This window comes from Chlamydotis macqueenii, chromosome Z (genome assembly GCF_036417535.1).
Source record: "Chlamydotis macqueenii isolate bChlMac1 chromosome Z, bChlMac1.mat, whole genome shotgun sequence".
Taxonomy (NCBI): Eukaryota; Metazoa; Chordata; class Aves; order Otidiformes; family Otididae; genus Chlamydotis; species Chlamydotis macqueenii.
The window spans coordinates 75,030,641-75,049,277 of record NC_141593.1 but is presented as its reverse complement, the minus strand read 5'-3'; the positions used below and the strand labels follow the sequence as shown (position 1 = coordinate 75,049,277).

Below are 18,637 nucleotides of genomic sequence, written 5' to 3'. Positions count from 1 at the left end.
TTACAGTAAAACAGAAATGTTTTAGTAATCAGTTAACTCACATGGACATCCTGAACAACACCTAATTCCATTAAAGTCAACCAGATTTCTCATGTAACAAAGACAATTAAGTCTAAAAACCTGTCTGAAAGGCATCAGCAGACATGGAGCAACACTGATAAGAGAAAATGATTCCACAGAGAGGTTTCAGAATTTATAGCTCCTAAAAAAAACTTCTAAGTACAAAGAATAGATCACTGACTGACAAAAAAGACAGCAACAGCTAGAGTAACACTGACCTTACACAAATTCCTGTTTACAACAGAGTAAACAGCTGGCTTTCACCTCACCTTTATTTTCTTGTTGCCAGCCCCACGGTTAACACATCTTATTTTAGGAGAGCATTTGTATGAAGACTGGCATGATAACAGAGAAATAAATTTAAATGGATTTACTTACGTGCAAGTCACATCAGACTGACATAAACAACATAAACAACTTCACAGGAAACTAAGAGATCCATGGATAAAAAAGAATACCCATAGAAATTCAGATACATAGGACAATCCATACAGAATAATCAAATGCACCATATAGTCAAACCCGTCTGTCACTGCAGAAACGCTTAACAGAATTAATTTCTAGCATTTTAATCTAGTTTTACATATCTTGTTACCTTATTATTTTTTCTAGTAATCTAGATCATGCCATCTTTTTATTTTACCTGAATATCCCTGTTTATTCATACTCACATATATAGCTCAGTGATATTTCTTCCATGATGTCTGCACCCTTAAAAATACTTCCGGCAATTACTGATAATGTTTGTTACTTAATAGGTTTAACCAGTTTTATCAAATACTAGTTTAAGAAATCCTAATACTTTAGGTGTGAATTGATAAGTGGGGTAAAGGCTCCTAAATAACAGAAAAGTTAGCCAGTGTGGACACAAAAAGGCCTAACCAACTGAAAGATGAAATCCCTCAAGTCAATAATTGTAACTGCCTGCAACAAGGAGCTGAATGAGGTGTAAGAATCCATTCCAGTCCTAGACATTTATATAAATTGTGGAACAAAATGACAAGGAGATACTCTTGTCTTTAAACCTACTAGAAGTAAATGTATGGGTTAGAAAGGACTGCTGTTTCTGAATGACCATGAATATCGTGAAGGCTACACTAAGCCTAGAACTACTGAAGTGTTTGGCAAGAATAATTAAAAAAACTGAATGCTCTTTAATGGCACCTTTCATTCAATAAATGAACATGGCTACAGCGATGTGTCCTCAGGCTGCTTCCTTTATGTCCCTCAAAGCCAAATTCTGTTATTCCGACCCTTGCCTGATCCATTTTGGCTAATGCAGCTAAGTTGCATTTGATTCCAAAAGCTGGCTGATGTCCCCTAAGTGCTTCTTGTTCAATGCTATATCCCAGAAAACAAAACCTCTGAACTATACTGTTTCCTGCTGAGTTATTGTGTGTACTAGAGATTCAAAGCGATGCCTACATTCTGCTCTCCCCGAAGGGGAGTTAGGTGAGAGGGTCACCATTCAGAAAAGGATACCACGTGATCCGATCTGCTAGCACGCCTGTTCACGCAACAGCTGCTGGATCTGTTCCAGTCAAAATGTCTGTGTTAGGAAAGGGTCTTTGAAGTACTTACAGTATTTTTTGTAGCTATGATCAGTTAGGAAAGAGTTCATCTCTCCTGACATGTATAGCAAAGTGTGCAAGCAAAGCTCAAAGAAACCCCCCTGTTTTGGGGGTTCTGTCTGCCCCAGCACTTCCTGCAGCACAGCTACAACTCCAATTTAAGCCTTCTCACAATCCAAGGACTATGATGCTGATTGCTCAGAAAGCACGGAGGCAAGTCATGGTGTGGAATGCAGAACTACCACCCTCCTTACTTTTAATTTGGTAAAAATAACCACTTTCTTCCTGGAGTGTGTAGCATCACAGATCCCATTCTTCACATCTAGCTAACGGAATCTTCTGTTGACTAGGAGTCAGAACATTATCCACTGCAATAGCATTAAAAATGGAGTGTATCGAGATGAGCTATAAGTAACTCCTTTGGAAACTGCATAGTTCCGTACTTAATACAGTCTTGACCCTTGTTCTCCCCCATAAAAAGCGAAAACAAGCTTTGGTAGAGATTGAGTGTCCCATAGATTCTGTCTTACACAAAAGCAGTTAAGTAGCAAATTACCTTGGTCCATTGCTATCTGCTAGGGCCATTCTCCCTTTTATACGCTTGCTGGGAAGAAGTACTTGAATATTTAGGTAGCATGAATAGCCTGTACTACTTGCCACTGGGTGAATGAGAGGAACACGCATATGATGAGTAAGTAACAATTCTGATGTATTAAAGAAGGCATTACACTTCTATTTGAGAAGCCTTTCAATAAAGTGTTACACAAAAACTCCTTCAGTAACACAGCTGTGTTCTATATAAATCTTTTGTGAAGGAAAATACATTGCCCTGAACAAGAAATCTTCATGTTTAAAGAGACTAAGTATTACAAGGTCAAAGATTGCCTGCTTTGTATTTATTATTCTACTCCTATGGCTTTTTTGAATTCAGAATTTTGAGGCTCTGAGACATCATAATAAACTCTACTTTTATCAAAGTTTTCTCGGATGTAAAGCAAATCTTCTACTGAATACACATCTTCCTTTCCTGTCCAAACAGTGAGGCTGTATCTATATCAAAAGAAGGAAAAAAAAAAAAGAGAGAGAAGGAGAAAAAAAATAATATGTTATTATCTTAAAGATACAACATGTAAGACAGAAAGACACTGCACTAATAAGCTCCTGAAAATATTCAGGACTATAGTATCTTAATATTAGGAATGTAACTAAATACAAAAAACTTAATGTCCCTTAGATTCCAAAGTTAAGCAACCACAATTTATGAACTATCAGAATGTTATATGTCCCTGTCCTCCTCACCCCTCTACATCCAGGCGAGTCATCACCCCCTGCCCTGCATTTGTGCCACAACCCACAGCACCGAGCGTCTCTCCAATCTTCCTGGATCAAAATGCCACCCCCAGAAACAGGCGCAATCAAACACATCCCAGTTTGCACACAGGGCCCATGGAATGCTCGGTACAGACAGATCAGCTGAAGAGTATGACTGACAGTCTTCAAATAAACCTCTGTGTGACACACGCAAACTAAAATTTGCAGAGGTCCATTCCTTTGACACATTTTTTTTTCCTCATTATGAAGTAAAGCCACGCAGTTTGGCTCCAGTCAAACTTCACGTTCCTGTTCCTAAAACTAAACTTTCTAGAACTTTCCAAGGATGACTGCAAAATTTTTAAGACGGACAATCCTACACCACCCAGAACAATTATCAGAAGCCAGGTCCTTGTGTGAACAGTTCTGCCAAAGCCAGCAAGGAATGAAATAAACAAACTTAGCCAGATATCCAGCAAAGAAATTTACCAGGCTCGCATTTAAAGTTTGAGAGAGTAATAAATAGTACAAGCAGAGCGTTATAACACAAAATATGTGGCAATCTCAGTTACAGGTGATTTTCATACTCCACGTTTTGTCGCGTACATGATGTGTATTGATGCCGTATGATTAACTGAATGTGGCTTCTGTACTTTATCACATACATTTGCACAGTCTTTATTATAACTCTTAAAAAACCTGAAAAACTTTGAAGTATCACTTAAAGTTAAAAGCATTACGCTCCACCATCTCCACATGACAAATATTTTATTCTTCCCCTTTGTCTATTAAAACAGCATTAATCTAAAATACAGGTAAATCAGAATTTAGTTGTATGCCAGCCAAACTGGCTCAGGAATTTCTGTCTAATCATGCTGCTAAGAAAAATCAAGATTTTCATGCTGAGGTAAAAGAGAAAATCCTGGTGTTGCAGTGGGAATAATGCTTGTATCCAATGAGGACATATTTGAGAATGGCAAAATTCACGAGACATACTCTTAACATAACAATATTTTGAAATTAATTTTCCAGTTTCAAATGTTTGATTCTAATTTCTCTCTCAATTCAGCACTGTAAATGAGAAAAAAAAAAAAGCCTTATTTTTTTTTTTTCCCACACTGTTGTCTCTAATTACTTAGAAATTTTCCATACAAGTCACTGTCTTAACTTTTCTATCTTGGGCTTTGACTTTGGCTGGTGCTTAAAGAACAACTTTATGGAAGTGTGGGTAGGGAGAGTAGGTGAAAAAGATGAGTAAAAGACAACATGTACAGGGCAGGTTTTATTCTCATTCTACCACATGTAAATATATGTTTTCTAGCAAATTGTTATGAGTTTGTAAGAACTGTTTTTAAAAGGAAATATTAAGTCAGTGTTTGGAAACCACTGTATGTATTTCAAGCACATAAGCAAAATCAGGTTCATAGCACACAACCTAAAAGTCACCTTGAATGTTTTTACGTCACATTATTAGAGAAAATATAAATACTGAATCCAATAACAACTACATATAAAATTTAAGTATTTAAATTTAATGAATTCCAAAGTGCAACATCCAACTACTTTGTCTATTTAACTACAACAGTCTTATGAAATTTTACAGTGCAACAGGATTACAAACCTTCACGAGACTGACTACCTAAAATAAGTAATTTTAAAAGAGGCTTTTGGAATTTTATTATTCTGAAGCAATGAACAGTGACCACTTCTGTATGACAACACAATGTAAGAACTGAAGTAATTAAAGAACTGAAGGGATAACCTAGAAGAAAAAATATTTTCAAGGTAATTTGGATAAGTATGTACATGTAAAAGTGCTGCATTTAATATAAACAAGTATGTGCCTTTGAAATAAAGACAGCTAAAAATAAAGGCCCTCAAACTTACCTATCTGACTGTTGCACTAACCAAGATAGCTCAGATGCTGACTGTCGTACTAATGCTGCTCTCACAGGGAAAGTTACAGGCTGGGAAAGGGTACTGCATATCTGAGCCATTTCTTTCACCATCATCCAATCATAGCCTACAATAAAGACCATTTGATTAAAAAGAATTATTCACAAACACAATCTCTAGCAAGACACAGTAAACTCTAGAATGGTTAGGTTGCAAGACAACAGAAGAGCAAACATGGGTGTTGTGAAAATGACATAACTCTAAAATGAAATCGCTGAATCATTATAAATAAAAAACGCCATTGTCCCAGAGGAGAAAAGCAACACTAACATTGAAAAATAAACTTATTTTGAAAATCTTTGTTTCTGTTAATCGCAGTGCTATTTTACATATAGCTATAGACTGTGACATTTTCTAATGTTCAAGAAATTATCTCTGCTCTCTCTTAAAAACAGTTTTGCCACTGACTTCAATATGGACTAGACTTCACTTGACAGTGACCCTTAAGAAACAGAAACATGTTGCAAACTTTAGAAAAAAAATAGAATGAATGCAATAGAAGACTTCAAATTATAAAGAAATTAAGCATGTAAAACATTTTGTACTTAAAAAATGCTGAAGTCAAACAATCTAAAATGCTTCAAGTGCCTGCTGTTGAGATTTTTACAATCACTGGAGCTAGTTAAAACAGTATTTAATATTCTCTTACTTCTACAGGCTATGAAAATAGTAACTTCAGTAGTAACAGTCATTTTTTTTTTCTCAAGTACTCATATGCAATGTTGTGAGTGAAAAAAGACTTATAGCACCAAATCCTAAAAAAAAAAAAAGATTTTCTTGGGTAAACAGCAACTTGTAGTTTAAATCAGTCCAACAGGCTGTTTTGCTTGTCTTACAGTATACTCTTAATTAGCATCACCATCAACTGAAATTTATAATGGAGATAAAGTTACATTTAGTTAAAAGATCACTGAGTACAGTATTGCCAGTGCATTATTTCCAGCAACTTTTTACAGAACTGAAAATACTTTGGACAAAGTACTAGAGTTCAATAACATACAACAAAATATGTATATGTATGTATAACATACAACAAAATCCTCGTAAGACAAATTAAATCTTGGTAATTAACAATTAGCAATTTGGAAAGGTGTAAAATTTTGCCGTTGTAGTCACAGACTGTATTGGTGGGGACTACGCTACTGCACACCAATTCATGTGCACTGGAGTAAAACACCCTAACAAAGCAGCTGTGAGAATTGCGAGAGGAAGCCTGTGAAAAGGACCCTAAAGTAACGGCTACTTGTTCGGGATCTAAATTAAAGTTAGGTATCAACAACAAGAAACTGCAATTAGATTCTCAAAACTGAGATTTAAAAAATGTTACTAACATCAATAAAATGGAAAATTTATTGCAAAAATTCAAGTATTCAACAGAAATTAAATGTTAAAAATAACGTTGACCTGCAATTCGATTTCAGTTATCTACTGCAAAAGCACACTGATAGGGTTTTAAATTTCCAGCTAATCTATTTTTCCTCAGGAAACGTGCCAGAATTCAGATCATCAAACCAATCTCCCTAGAATTCCAGGGGAAGACTACCTGAAATAGGAGGTAAGCAATTTGTCCCTCAAAATTCCTCAGTATGTGTGAACGAGTTGAAGAACAAAACTCTAACAACAAAAATACCAGGTTTTTATACAGTTCTGCTGGAACTCAAACACTGAACTAATTGCTATAAACCACTACCAAATGTACACAAAGAAAATAATTCTTACATTCACTGTTATTTTCAAACTGACTAGGTGGCATACAACTTATTTTGAATCAATTATGAAATGAATTTGAAGGAAACAGATGATGTAGTGTAAGCATTAAATTTTCTATCCTTACCTTTATTGTGTTTGTCAGGGTGCCAGCCAGTTGTCCATCCCAGCGATAAGGTTACGTTTGGGAAAAACGAAGTGACAGTGTCGAGGAAGCCATTTGCATCCACCACAGCATTACTTCCGTTGGGTCCCGGCAGGATGTCTGCATTGATCCAAACGGGTTGCCTCAGATGTTCCTTCACGTGGTCAAGAAGCTCCAAGGAAGGCTGTACAGCTTCTAGACTGTACCAGTAACACATGGGTGAGAGGAGACACCTCATTCTGATTGAGGATGGGACATGTACAGTAGACATATCGATGGGTATGTTAGTGGCTCCCTCTAAGCCAGAGAGCAAATGCTGAGGACCCCTTCTACCATAAGCTGGCTTATTACTGTTGGTGTAAAGTAGCGTAAGGCTCTTGTCTCCGTGCTACCCAGTGTGAACTGCTTCACAGCTCTTATCTCATGGCTCTTCTAACTCCAGACCTCTTCAGACTTGGATCTAATGAACTCCTGAGAAAAGATTTTAATCAAGGAAGCCCCTGCAGGCTTTTGGAGTGGATGTTCCCATAGTGGCACAGTAATGGCAGCACGAGGAAGTCTGCCCATCAGGCGTTCATCCTACAGCTCATTATTAAGTATGAGATGCAGTCACTTGAGGAGTCAATGCAGCATCACTTGTGAGCATTTAAGAAAATATCTTAAGTCACATATTCTCACTGTTCTCTCAAATCCAAAGAAAAAGCATAACTAGAAGGCAAACAGTAACCTCTCCCTATCCTACCAAAACTTTTGAAACAGCAGTATCGTGGAAGGAAAGGAAATGTGGAATAATGGGGGAAAGGAATTAATGCCAAGAAAATACGTATTATTCATGTTAATGAACATTTCTATTTAACGTTCAGGAATTTAAAATCATTATCATCAGAGTTGTGATTTCCTTACTGACAGCAAGGACCCGTGTTTTCTCCTGCAAGTCATGAAAAGCTCTGAATAAGCCATCCTCTAGCTTTTCCTCAAAATCTTGCAGTGACCTGATACAGGGCTGAGCCAATAGGAAATTCTTCATGTTGTTCTGCAGTTAGTTTCCCTGTTCAGCACCCTAAACCGGTCCCTCCGAGTGTCACAGGAGCACCAGGAAAAGCAAGGGGAAGAGAAGGCACTGTGAAGAGCAAGGAAAGGACCACAACTGCTCCAGCTTACACAGATATGAGCCACAGGCTCCACACTCCATGGGTGCCTGTCTGAACAAAAGAGATGATGGTTCACTGCTACCATGTCTTCCCAATTCCAAGACCATCTTATCTCCAGCCTCTTACATCAGTGCTGATGCTTGCCCTAGCAGCAATGTGTGAATTTAGGGACATAAAGTGGTAAACAACTATATTCAGTATTTTGTAGGGATGGTTCTGCACCAACTCATTCCCTAACCTGGCTCATGATGAGGTCAGATGAATCATCTCAGGATCTGCAGCCAAAAATGGGAATGGCAGCTAGCTGTTACATTAGGTTAACTCTAAGGTCAAAAAACACCCTGAGTTGGCTGTGTTATTTCCTGCAAAAAGTCATTTTGTACATTTTAACTTTTGTATTTTTGAGAAAGCTTCATAGCGGCAGGAATTCCTTTCAACACTTTCAGTCAGTATTAGCTCACATCTTCTTAGACAAAAGGTAGTGATGGCTTGAGTTAACATCACTGGCTTAAGTGCTCCTCACATTGTCCGAGGCCAGAACAGTTCACATTTTCCCATACAAAAGGGATGGTCAAAGCCAGCGGAATGCCTCCCTTTTTACTACAAAGTACAAGGCAATGTGAAGACGGAAAAAAGCCCAAAGCAGCATCTCTTGAAACAAACAAACAAACAAAAAAACCCATACAGCACTTTTTTTTTTTTTTATTGCATAGCATTGGGAAAATTCAAATGTGTTACTGACTCCATGTTGCATGACTCTGGCATTTTTGAAGTGGGACTCTGAAGCCCTTTTGCAGAATACATTAATTTCTGTGGAAAAAGCCAGTGGGAAATGGGATTATGTGGCCAATCAAGCTGAAAGAGTAGAAATATAGAAATTTTTTAAGTGCTGTTGAAATAATCTACAGAACTTCAGCAATGGTATCCAAAGAAATATTATTCAAAAGAACATCATAATCTGAATCACTCACTTCACTATATCTGCACTGTGTGCTTGTATTTTTTAAATGCCTTCACGCAATTAAACTTTTAAAATGCAACATAATTTAAAAGTGTTTTTAAAATCATTGCACTTGGCTGGAAATTCCTTGTGCAAAAATAAGAGGTATGTGTTTTAAAATTAAATTAAACAATAATTGAAATGAAAAAGAACACAACAACAAACAAACCCAAATAAATGTCTCCTCCTCTTGTCCCTTCCCTTCTCTGTCCAGGCAGACATCTACAGATTCTGTTAACAATAAAAGGATTTAGCCTGCCCACATTTTTTGTATTTTCATGAACTTTCACAGGAAAACTGTGATTGCATTACACAGAACAACAGGTACAAATCACATTTTGCAAATACCTCGCTTTTTTTTTTTTTTTTCATTTCTATAGCATAGTTAGACATTGATGAAGCTCCTTTTAATGTGGAGGTGGATTCTCCACCTGCTGCAAAAATAGACATTGTACATGCAAATTCAGACAAAGCTAGTCAGGAGTTGCAGAGGAGTGCGTCTGAAAATCACAGCTCAGTTTGAATTCCCCTTTCAAACTTTTCAAGGCAATCTCATGGGGTTCTCAGGTGTATCTTCCATTAAAGACAATGAAACAGCTAATGGTTAAAATTCTAAATGAACCTCTGAAAATTTAATTAAGAAGTTAGGCCAAAGAAACTAAGTTGACCTCAATATACATGCACCTTACTACACAAAAAGCGAGACACCTTTTTTTGTATTACAAACCACGCTGAAGAAATGTACCACCACATCATATGTGGTATGAGAGATCAGATACCCAAAGAAGTATATCTAATTCTTGAACTGAGACATTCCCAATAGATTGTTAGCTGATCAGGAAACAAAATTTCTCTCCTTGTGAGGAAAAAGAAAAAAAATAGGCTCTGGGAAATTAAAGGATTCATGCTGGTATGGGATGATGTTTCTAAATTATTATAAACTTCAGCAGATCTGGAACAGAAGTCGGCTTTTCAGCAAACTTTTCAGGAGCTTCTTGAAAAAACTTGACACTTTAGTTCCCCTTCCATGGTAGAGAATGACACCAGGAAAACTAGATGACAGCAGGAGAGACCTGCGTGCTGGCAGGCAGAGAGACCCATGGGGCTCAGCCCCATCTGACTGTCCAGTCGGAAGGTTGTCTTTCCCAATTGCTTTGCGCAAGCAGAAAACTCAGAGGAGCTTCCCAGATAGGCACCACCATTTCAGTTTTCCCAACAGGAAAACCTTACTCAACAGAAAGGCAGTAACAAACTGACTGAATATGAAAACATTATTTGTTGTTTGAAACACTTTTAAAGCTTTTATTTTTGAAATGCATTTAGTACCACTGATCAAGTTTCACGGCATTTTCTGTTTAGGAAGGAACACATTGCACTAAATGGTCTACCATAATCTACTGGAAAAAAAATGTTAATTAGTAAAACCACAAAGAATATAGAAATCTTTTTGTCTTGAGATACCTCTTAAAATCCAGCTTGATGCCTTTATTTGTGCTGACGATCTCTTTTAGCCATTCCTGCAATGTGTTATCACTGTCTGTTTCAGGTGGGTGAGCCATGATAGGGTCTCCATTTCCTCCCTTGCCACCACGAAGAAGAACATCTGCTTCTATCATGTGAACATCACCTGTTGAAAAAATAAACACTCTAACAGGAGCAAATCCAATAGTTCCAGCACCTGCTCCAGTCTTTCTACATTCAACTGTGCACACTTACTCCGCACAAAGATCACTCAGTATGAGTTGCTGTACGTGAAGCAACACAGATGTACTTCTTTGGGTACTTTAGTCACTAAACCCTTCAGAAATCTACAAGCACATGAAAACTGATATTTGTAGACACATTTGGCTAAGTAATCACGTTTTTTTTTCAGAGGAACATTAAAGTGAATATCCAAAACGTGAATCCACTCTTGCTAAATTTCAAATCTTTTTCTCTTAAAACAGGGTTCCAGATAGAGCACTTTAGAGGAGCAGTCACCAGAAGATTTTAACACTGGCAGAGACTGAGTATTCCCCTTGTCTGATTCTCAAAACTGGATGAAACACAAGCCAAATGAGTGGAAATCTTAGGAATGCCGTAAAGTCTTGAAAACAGCTTCCTATAATGAGAAGCATCTGAGAGCCTCGGCAGTGCTACCAGCTTTGCAGAGAATTCAATACATAGTTACTTAGACTGAAATAACAATAAAAAGATAATAATAATTATACAGTCAATAGAAAGCAAATTACGTATAAAATTACATGAATAGATTAGATCCCTAATATTCACATCGATTTAATTAAAACTCACTTAAATAAACTGCTCACAAATAACCTGAAATACTTCAATTGTCTTGAAGAAAATGGGGGGGTGGGGAAAGCAGGAACAAAGCTGTCCTGTAGAATCCAGGAAATACTACCCAGCGTGTTACAACATTACACAATTTCAAACTGTCCTAAGAAGACCTAGAAGAAGATTCATCCATATAAGGCCAAAACTACCTGGACAACCTGAACTGTTTCAGGAAGACGGGACAAGTTGACACAAGCACCGCTCCTCCAGCACTGCAGCTGCTGCTCAGCAGGCAGGCACCCGGAGCAAAGCCAGCCGGACCGTTATGGTAAGTGCCCCATGAGGTCCTGCTCCACTGCCTACTGGCCTTTTAACAGCACGGGTCCTGAACCTCATCTGATGGAGGGAGGGAGAGATGGTTGGCTGGACTTTTAATCAGGTAATTTCAATTTTCTGTTTTCCAGAGTGGATCCACAGAAGTCTCAGGACAGTGGGATGGGAGACTTACCATGAGATCACACAGGAAAGAACCTGATATAACTTGATTCAGACTTGATACAAGGAAAAAAAATTTTTTTACGATAAGGGTGAGGAAGCACTGTCCCAGGTTGCCCAGATTGGTGGCGGATGCCCCGTCCCTGGAAACATTCAAGGCCAGGCTGGATGAGGCTCTGAACAACCTGATCTGGTTGGAGATGTGCCTGCTGGACTAGATGGCCTCTGAAGGTCCCTTCCAACTCAAACTATTCTATGGTTCTATGAACAGCGGCATCTTGACCGCTGCTGCCCAGGCTGGCGTATCAGGGAGCTGTGGGCTAACCTCAGTATGGCCACATCAGAGAAACCAGTTTTACCAGCAGCAGAAGCTTCTGTGTTCCCCTGCACAAACACATAAACTGAACAACACTCCAGACGAGCTTAGTTTGTGTGTGTGAAACTGGAAGGCTCCTTAACCATGGCTGCAAACTGCTGGCAGGGATGGAGGGCTTCGTTAATCTGAAGGTCTGACCTGAGGGAGGGCCCGTGTGCCTGGAAGCTGGTTGTCTTTTTGCAACAAAACCAGTTTGTCGAAGGAAAGGGAACCACCTCCGCCTCCAGACCTCGTCCTGCCGGCCGTCCCATCCTGGGACGGGCCTTGCCTGCCAGACAAACCGGGAGCGCCCGACGGCACGAACAACCCCCCAGGTGCCGGGGGAGGCGGCCGGGCAGCGCCCGCACTTACTTCTGGCGGCCTCCCCGGCCCGGGCCTTGCTGTTGGCGGCGTGGAACCACCTGACGGCCGCCCCGTCTCTCGCTCCGATGCGCTGCGTCCGCAGAAAGTGATCCACCGCCTCCTCGCTCCAGGGGTCTGCGGCGGCGCGAAGGAAGAGCCCCCCCGTACCCTCAGCACGGCCGCTCGGCGGGACCGGCCCTCAGCCCCGCTGCGGGGGAGGGAGCGGGAGGGAGGCCCGGTCCGCGCAGCGCAGCGCTTACCCTGCGCCTCGTCCGCCATCGCCTCGCCGCGGCCCGCCCGCCGCTGCGGCAGGGGCGGGGAGAGGGGTGGTTCTCCACCTGCCGAGGCGGGGCGAGTGCTGCCGGGTGCCGGGCCGGGCTGCAGCCGCTCCCCAGCCGGTTCTGGGGGAAGTGGAGCCGGTGGGCGGCTGGGGCATGGCTGGGGCACAGGCCGGGCAGCGCGGCCACGGGCACAACGGCCACGGCGGGAAAGGGACGGCGATGGGAAGCCCCAGAAAGTTGCAGAGACCAAACATCCACTGAAAGGTTGTCTTTTATTTTTAAATAACAGAGATAAGATACCGAGAATTGGAGTTAGTAAAGGGCGAGTGGCAAGGGTCAGCTGTTCCTTTGGTTATCCCCACAAACAAAGAGGAGACGGGACACGCTGGTTTACCCACACAACCAGTCAGTCCTCAAATACTGTTCAACCCTTGACGGTCGGTTCCTTGACTGTCCCGTGGCAGACTGTTTTCAAGCAAGGATGTGTTTTGTTCATACTGCAGCTGGTGTGGTCTTCAGCTCTTCTCCAGAACTGCAGTTTCTCTGAAGAACTTACATGAATTAGCTCAATTCCTCCAGCGTAGGATGCCAAAGCGTGAGCCCTTCTAGAACCGGCATGTTGAAGCACAGGCAACACCAGAGCAGATTAGGTTAACTTACAAATTGTTTTTGATACAAAAACATAAAATATCCCCAATCAGCATTAAAAGGCAAAGTTTTAACAGTCTCATTATAAAATTGTACAAGCATTTTTACTGAAAACAATATAGATCTCATATATTTAGTTTTGGTTCTTTTCGTGATAAACAGTTGTGTGAAAGTTACCAAACCCCAATTATGGTTTGCTGAACCTCAGTACAAATCACATGCATCACAAATACATAAATAGATCTTAATGACCCAGTATCAAAAATACAAACTATACAAGAACGTCAGGTTTACTAAAAGTCAATCTGTTCATGAAAATTCACACTTAATACATCAATTCTCCCTGAAAGTAAAGGTAGGTACTAAGAGGGGGCAGAAAAAAGTAGACAGGAGCAGAAATGATATTGCAGAATTCTTCTGAGTTATTGCTAAATGTCAATTATGTCAAGGGTAATCTGTTTTTTATTAATCCTTGAAAAGTCTAATTGTATCAGGACTTCTGAGCAGAGAGTAAAGAACAAGATAGAAGTATTTATAAAAATAGCATCCATTTAAGTTAGCTAAATCTGTGTAAGCACAAGAAAGAAATTGGTTACTCTGTAAAAAAATTAATTCAGAGCATATGTTCCTGAAGCACCAGTATAATATCCGAGTATTAAGGACTTCAACTACAAAGTTTTCATAAACACACCTGCAGAATTCTTCCTTGTGCTGACCATAAACAAGTGTCAGAAGGTGTGCACTTGTATTTTGCACTGACATGAAGTTTGCAGTCAGCTACAGGAGATCACAGAATCACAGAATGGTTTGGGTGGGAAGGGACCTTTAAAAGGCCATCCCATTCAACGCCCCTGCAAGGAGCGGGGACTTCTCCAAACAAATTAGGTTCCTCAAAGCCCTGTCCAGCCTGGGATGGGGCATCCACCACCTCATATTTGAATCTCAAATGGCAAGAAAAGTTTTGCGACAGCTTCTACTTCAAGGTTTAGATCAATTGCACATGGAAAGCACATGCTGCAGAGATTAGATCTAACCATAGCAATTTTTAGTAACACATTTATTTGAGGTTAAGAGGCAAGATAGTATGGCTTGAAGTTAACACTACATATAGTAAATGCTACAACTGTGCAAAGAGGTAACAAAACCTGCCCTCTTCTGCACCGGTATTAAGTGTAAACTTTCACAACTTCAGGAAACATTACAAACTACAGTTCTTTTGTGGTAAATTAACCAGAGAGGATTTGAGGGTTTTAAAAAAACAGTTTGCAGATTTATTAAAACATAGCAGGTTTAGAAACTTTTTAGTGTTTGTAGCATTATAACTTTGGTGTTCAGATCTAGCAAATCAGTATATTGCCTGTAATCAGCCTCATCAAAACAGATGTTCTATAATGGAAAATATTAGTTCAATTTTCAGTGGTAGACTTGTAGGATCTGACATTCCACCATGAATCACAGGAATCAGAGCACTGTCCAATTCCTTCAGATAGTTCTGGGGAAGAAAGTGACCTCCAGATCCGGCTAAGTACTCAACCTAGAAGGAAAACATACCGATGTTGATATTAACACTTTTTATATTAACCGGAGAACGCAAAAGTGTAGTACCTTGATAAAAGAATATTTCAGCTAGCATGAAGTGACAAAATAACATTCAAGCACGGGAAAATGGATTAGTTTTGAGGTCAATTATGAATGATTAGGCTTGCCATTGAGAAGCATGCAACATTCCCCCTGGGTTTACAGGGCCACATATCCTCTGTGTCCCAGACTGCTTCAGTCTGATGTCCAAGAGCGATCAATTATATCCCAGTATCAGTTACTACGAATTTCAAAATGTACTACTGAAAATTAGATTTTCAGGATTGTATTTCCAGCTTCTCTCAAAAAAGATAAGCAAGCATAACACAGAACAGCTTCAGAGGCAAGGAATTGAACTGTTTTACAGTTTTGAGGGGCATCGCATGCTGGATTGCTTCCCTCCCTGCCATCCTCAGCTGGGCAGACCTGTCCTTTTCTGCTGTACAGGCAGAAAGGCATCAGAAAATTAGTTCTAGGATTCTCTAAACTGACTCACCTTGGAAGCAGATGAGTGCTAAGAGAGAGTTAGAACTAGGGAAGGACTGACAGCTTATTGCAAGCAGCGATTAGGGAATTTGGGCAGAATAAGGAAATAGGGCTGTTCCTTTCCAGAAAAACTAGTCATTAAGACAGCTTCTTCATGACATTTCATCCTAAGTCTGGATGTGGGTTAGGGTATAAAAAATAAAAACATTCAGAAAAAGATCCAAGGTCTTTACAAGAAAGATTTCAGTCAAAATGGAGTGTCTGCAATAGAAGCTGAAAGATTACCATGTCTGAGTCAACAGAAACTCTTAGGCCTATCTTATTCATCCCATTATTTTTCAAGGTTTTAAGGTGTGGGCAAAGAGCAGTACTGCACGCCACAGCAATTTCTTTAGTAAACTGGTGAGGAACAGGAGTGGATAGCTCATGGTCCTTTAGAAAATAATATACCTGAAATTATAGAAAGGATAAGGACAGTCAGCAGCCTGGTTTATAGTACAAATTAAGGAATAATTCAGTATACACATAATACAGAACAGAGCAATCTATAAGGCTTGTTTGCTGGAAAAATATTTTAGTATTTCACCTATTCAATCAAAATACTTAAGTGACCATAGGAATATCTGGATTATGTATTTATAGAATTAATCAATGCTAACAGACTGTTAGTCTTTTTCAGAGAAGAAAGATGAAAAGTATGTAAACTTACCACAGAGCTACAGAAAACATTCTGCCTATGGGTATGGCTATACATCAAAGAAGTTAATTTCTTTAGTAGTATCGCTTAGTATGATCACTTTACCACTTAACTATTTTAAAAAGCAGTAAAAAAGGCTCAAGAATAATGTAATTTACTAACTTGGGTACACTTCATAACTTTTCCCTCTCTTTCGAAGTCTCTGCCTTGTGGTGCTTTTTCACTCTGAGTTCCTTCCATTGATTTTCCATCAACTGGGCTTAAAATTCTATGGACAATAATAGTATGGTTAATAATTAGACCAACATTCCATGATTTAGATTGAATAACTTGTATGAAATAATGTTTAGCCATCCTTAAAGGCTATTTAAACAGCTTTACAACAAAATGTAATACAGGACTTGCATCATGAAAATACAGATGCTACAAAAAGAAATATCCTGAATAGGGAACAAACAACACTTAAAATGGTAAGATTGTTTTTTTTTTTTTATCAGAAGCTATAAACCATGTTGGGTAAAGCCACTGTTTGTTCTAATTGGTCAGAGAAGCCACAGAAAAAGGCATACCAAGGAAGCTTAAAGACATTAATTGCATCCTCACGCAAACTGATTACTGATTTGATAGAGGACTTCCAGACGAAACTGAGGGCTCACAGGCTTTTCCTGGCAAATTCCCAGACCGAGAAAACTGTATTAATTTTGGTGAACTACAAGCATAATCATTCTGTTAGTGACATCTAGAGGAGGCAGTTTACCATTCTTCTTTCAGGTTTAAGTATCAAGTACTTTCAATAAAAATACCACAGATTTATTTATTGAAATTGAAGGTGGATATTTGAAAGTTGGGAACAAGAATTCTCTAAGATGTTTTGCTTTGGTAATACATTTACCCTTTGTTTGTTTTTTCTTCATTTTCTACCCAGCAAATATCTACGTATTCCTTTACGTCTCCTGTATCCGTTTTGCCACAAGTTATTTTAAAGTCCTTCTTGTCTCTTAACGCCTGACGTAGGCTTTCCATAGTTTCTGGTGTTATTTGTACCATTAGTCCATCTAGAAGAAAACCAGTTAAAATTCCAACTTATCTACAGAAAGAGTAGCACAGATTTTTAGTGGCATCCTGGCTTAAATTCTAGTGGGACCAACCCTCTCCTAGAGCCTGTTAATAAATGCATATCAAATGCACTCCATCCCCCAACTACAGCATTAACTGTTACAATAATGAGGAAGTAATGAAAACCTTTCTTGTCAACAGAACTAAAAGATCATTTGCAGACTAACTTTAGAAGGTTTTTGCATTTATGTGTCAATATATGTATTTTATCAATACAGCAATGAAAACAGGTCCAGATATATGCAGCCGTAAAGGAAAAGACTTGCATTGACTAAAGCAAAAAGAGTTCACACTTAGCATGTTTTAAAACAAGTAGGTAAACTGCGCTATGTTTTTTATACAGCATCTGTTTCTAACAGTTTGTCTATGAAGTTAAAAATCCTGAAAAAAAAAAAATTACCGGAGGAAAAAACAACTTCCACAAGACTGCTGCTATTTTTAAAATTATTTATTTAATTTTTTTTAAGTTCTCTTAATAAGGAACCACATACGACTAAATTCTTACCTTCAACTATACTGGATTTAGCTAAAAATCCTGAAGATGTTTTTAAGGCTCCATTAAACACCACAAAACTTGCACCTGTAACTAGAAAAAGTAGGAATAAAGTGAGTACCACTTCATATCCCTCGAGTTTGTAATTACTAACATTTAACTTGCTTTCCTTCAAGGTACAATACTGAAAGTGCTAACGGAAATCCCTTACTGACAGGATGATATGAAACCTAATTCTCTAAAGAGAAAAGAATTTTTTCCAATTTGACCTTGGCAAAAAAGACCAGCTTTGTTCACTTGTTTTGTGAGTACATACAGTATCCTGTATACTGGCAGCAAGCCAACAAAGGCAAGCCAAAAAAGCTCTGTATACAAAGAGGAGACATGGCTGAATAAACAGTGGTGTGGGTTTTTTTGTTGTTTGTTTGGGGTTTTTTTTGTCCTTTAAAACAGACATGCCACTCCGCTTTTAAATAGTTTATTTCAGAAGATACTCCAGAAGTTTAGAGTATTTTCTAAAAGCTCTAAAGTACTAAAAGGAACTGAAAGAAAAGATGCTACAAACCTTTGCATAAATTTGCTGGTTACACGCAGCGCTTCAAACAAAAACATGCTAAGTAGCTAGGCTTAATGGAGCACAGAAGAACATTTCAAGTTGACACTGGAGACAGCAGAAGTACAGCCCTCTTAATAAGGATCTCCCCCCAGCTAATGGGCTCTGTTGAAAAGCATGACTCGGGCAGATGCACTGCCATGCTGCACAGCTGTATTGCTTTCAGAATGTAAAAGGTACCTCTGCACTGTTCTCTGTGCAGGTGGTTGTATCAGTTTGCTAGGTGTTGTATAGAGGTACTCACTTTACTGTATTTCCATACACTCAGTTACTATTTGATTACATATGTCAATATATTGTCCAATTCACTAAATTTAGATTTTGAAATATGTGAGGA

General features: G+C 39.1%; 2 protein-coding genes across 7 annotated transcripts in view; both read right to left on the bottom strand.

Moving 5' to 3' along the window:
* FAM151B (family with sequence similarity 151 member B) lies at positions 1-12,671 on the bottom strand. The gene is made up of 6 exons (XM_086771266.1): positions 12,649-12,671; positions 12,398-12,523; positions 10,363-10,528; positions 6,733-6,950; positions 4,830-4,965; positions 1-2,681 (listed from the first exon to the last, which is right to left on the bottom strand). Exons 1-6 carry the CDS (start codon positions 12,665-12,667, stop codon positions 2,531-2,533), a joined length of 816 nt encoding a protein of 271 aa, XP_086627392.1. The 5' UTR covers positions 12,668-12,671; the 3' UTR covers positions 1-2,530.
* Positions 12,672-12,927: 256 nt separating this feature from the next.
* ZFYVE16 (zinc finger FYVE-type containing 16) overlaps positions 12,928-18,637 on the bottom strand; it is a 30,144-nt gene continuing 24,434 nt past the window's right edge. For 4 of the 6 annotated variants that reach the window (XM_086769948.1, XM_086769951.1, XM_086769949.1 and 1 more), the window contains exons 14-18: positions 17,700-17,780; positions 16,971-17,133; positions 16,241-16,346; positions 15,667-15,831; positions 12,928-14,851 (exon numbers count right to left, since the gene is read on the bottom strand). In XM_086769948.1, coding sequence (XP_086626074.1) covers positions 14,690-14,851; positions 15,667-15,831; positions 16,241-16,346; positions 16,971-17,133; positions 17,700-17,780 — 677 coding nt within the window. In that variant the 3' untranslated portion in view covers positions 12,928-14,689. The other 2 variants (XM_086769952.1, XM_086769953.1) reach the window with 2 other exon arrangements.